Below are 2,494 nucleotides of genomic sequence, written 5' to 3'. Positions count from 1 at the left end.
ATATATACTAATTTGTGTAGTATTTACAATACCTGAAGGATTTGTCGAAATACACTTTATTTCAAACCACCAACGCAAAACTAAAAACAAACAACAGCAACAGAAATAAACAAAATTAATTCGATACAACAGTATGGGAATAACAAATTTGACAAGCTGTAAAACTTCTAAGGTCCGAATCAATCACCCCAGTGGTGTATACACGATCTCACCACATAATTACGATTTTATAGAGCATACAGGTAGGCAAGAATAACATGCGTCACGCATATATATACAAAACAAAGATTGTAACTTGCGCAGATTTACTCATGTGTGGCTACTCAGTTAAATAACTCTACTTCAAGGATTTAACAACCCACAGTCTTCTTTGCTCAGCTACATACCTTCACTGCTGTGAAGACTGCACAGCTCACAGTTAGAGACACACCTTTACTTCGTCGTCTAATTTCATGATTTTCTTAATTCGCGCAAGGGGGAGGATAGCTGTTTTAAAGTCTTGTGGTTGACGCATCTCCACCATAACCGAGCTCCAGAACTGGCTGAGCTGGTACACTTGCTGCCCCTGAATGGGCATCTGATCCATGGTGGCGTGTGTTGAGTGTACTTTGTGAAATTAGAATATACTACCGGTGTGTGTAGTTGTGCTTATCACAGACACACTACCTTGTTGGGAATACCACTTTCCTTGCTTCGAATATATGCTCACAAGTAATACAGAATACAACTCTCACTCACTCACTCACACACGCACTCTCTGTATACCGTATAGTGTACATCGAGTTGGTTCAATAATTATATATAACTGGTGGACTGCTGCTGAGTTTTCGTCAAATAAGAAATGCTGAGATTGGATCATTTGTGCGCGATTGGGTTGCGTCGGTTGATATTTGGTTTTGAGAGGCTCCCAACACTGGGGGAGTGGGGCGTAATAACTAATATACCTGACCTTATTACGTTCTTTACGTTGAAACGAATGAAAATTGATATATTTTACGTTTACGTCCATAAACGTTAACTTTGGGCTGGGCCTATTTAAAATATTTAGGTGCACTATTCCAGGATATAAGGTGCAATATATAGGAGAAATTAAATATTATAGTCTTTATATTCAAGAAGAGAGGTTCATATCTTTTAGCCCACTTACACGCTCTAACGATTTAAAAAAATGTGTACGTTTATGCTCAACGTATTTATTAAAAAACTATTCCCCAGAAAAATATCTCCAGAAGGGAAGGAGGTGTACTTAAAATAGTAAGAGGTTCGGTACTATTTAGCCCGCCAATTCTTTTATAAAAAATAGGCTCGATGACTTTCAATGTTTCAAGTTCATTTTTAGTGCACTGTTATTAATTTTTAAAAGTGGGATGTACTATAGTCTACTACATACGCGCTTGTATTTATACGTATGTAGACATATGTACAATTTAAAAAAGTATAATGAATTTTTAACATAATTACGTACAGAGAATCTTCGTATAGATAGGCCGACACTCGGATGGTCTGGTGATCAGTGTAATTGGGAGGCATATATACGATCGTGTATAGTAGAGCCTTGCTAGGCGGCGCGATGAAACCGGATTGTGTGATCGTGTATTGCCCTAGAGACGGCATGGTAAGCTATGTAAACAGTGGATGGTGTGAGTGTGGGTGTTGTTGGCCGTGTATGTAGGTGCTGTTAGCCGTGTGTGTGCATGTCTATATAGCTTCTTTGGCGTAGTACATGTAGTATTTACGCCTGGTGTTTATTCATATATTTCTGTCTTCGGTTGTTTGTATAGACTGCGAGTTCCAGTGCAATCTCAGCGTGATCACAGGCTGACTGTAACGAATAGAGGAACTATGCATACTTCACATATATAGTAATATGGGTATGCAGATATAAACTGTAGAAATCATATGAAAGTGGACTTGGCTATAGTACGGGTTTTTTTTTGGGATATAGAATCCAGTGAAGGCGAATTATATTGTACAATCTGTTTAGTGATATGAACCCCTTCTACGTAGCCCTTCCAATTTTGTTAGTATGCGGGTGTTGGTCTGTTTGGATCTATTGCTGAGGTTTATGTTTTCACGCTTCAGAGATGAGATAGCACATGATTGCTATTTGTACAGTTTCTGAAATTTTTGATATGCATACCTGCGCTTCAGCTGTTCATTAGCCTGTCCCAGAGTACATAGAGTGATATATAAGTCATATAAGCATTTAGTTTTCATTCGCCAAAATCTGGTGTACGCTTTCTCACGACTAGATATTGACAAAAAAGGGTGTGCGAGACTATTTACTTTCCGCCATACTTATTGATTCCAGCTCTCTGCCCCGAAACTAGTTCGTGTTCACCTTTCAGCTCGCTTTCTTTATACTCTGTAGTAGTCTTATTGGCACCAGTAAACCGAAGCATTACAGATTCGAACTCGTTTATTCTAGCTTTCTGCGTAGGAACTAGTTAGGCGAGCCCCCCCTCCATATATATATATATACTATATATATAAA

At 38.5% G+C, this 2,494-nt stretch overlaps 2 protein-coding genes across 3 annotated transcripts in view; one reads left to right on the top strand and one right to left on the bottom strand.

Annotated features, from left to right (window-relative positions):
- SARC_05779 overlaps nt 1–839 on the bottom strand; it is a 3,285-nt gene extending 2,446 nt beyond the window's left edge. For both annotated transcript variants that reach the window (XM_014300356.1, XM_014300355.1), the window contains exon 1: nt 431–839. In XM_014300356.1, coding sequence (XP_014155831.1) covers nt 431–586 — 156 coding nt within the window. In that variant the 5' untranslated portion in view covers nt 587–839. The remainder of the gene's footprint in view (nt 1–430) is intronic.
- Nucleotides 840–1,441: 602 nt separating this feature from the next.
- Nucleotides 1,442–2,494, top strand: part of SARC_05778 (hypothetical protein) — a 2,858-nt gene continuing 1,805 nt past the window's right edge. The window contains exon 1 of the mRNA XM_014300354.1: nt 1,442–1,615. Coding sequence (XP_014155829.1) covers nt 1,571–1,615 — 45 coding nt within the window. The 5' untranslated portion in view covers nt 1,442–1,570. The remainder of the gene's footprint in view (nt 1,616–2,494) is intronic.

This window comes from Sphaeroforma arctica, assembly GCF_001186125.1.
Source record: "Sphaeroforma arctica JP610 unplaced genomic scaffold supercont1.383, whole genome shotgun sequence".
Taxonomy (NCBI): Eukaryota; class Ichthyosporea; order Ichthyophonida; genus Sphaeroforma; species Sphaeroforma arctica.
Note: the sequence above shows the minus strand (reverse complement) of the source record. Positions and strands in the feature narration are given on the sequence as shown.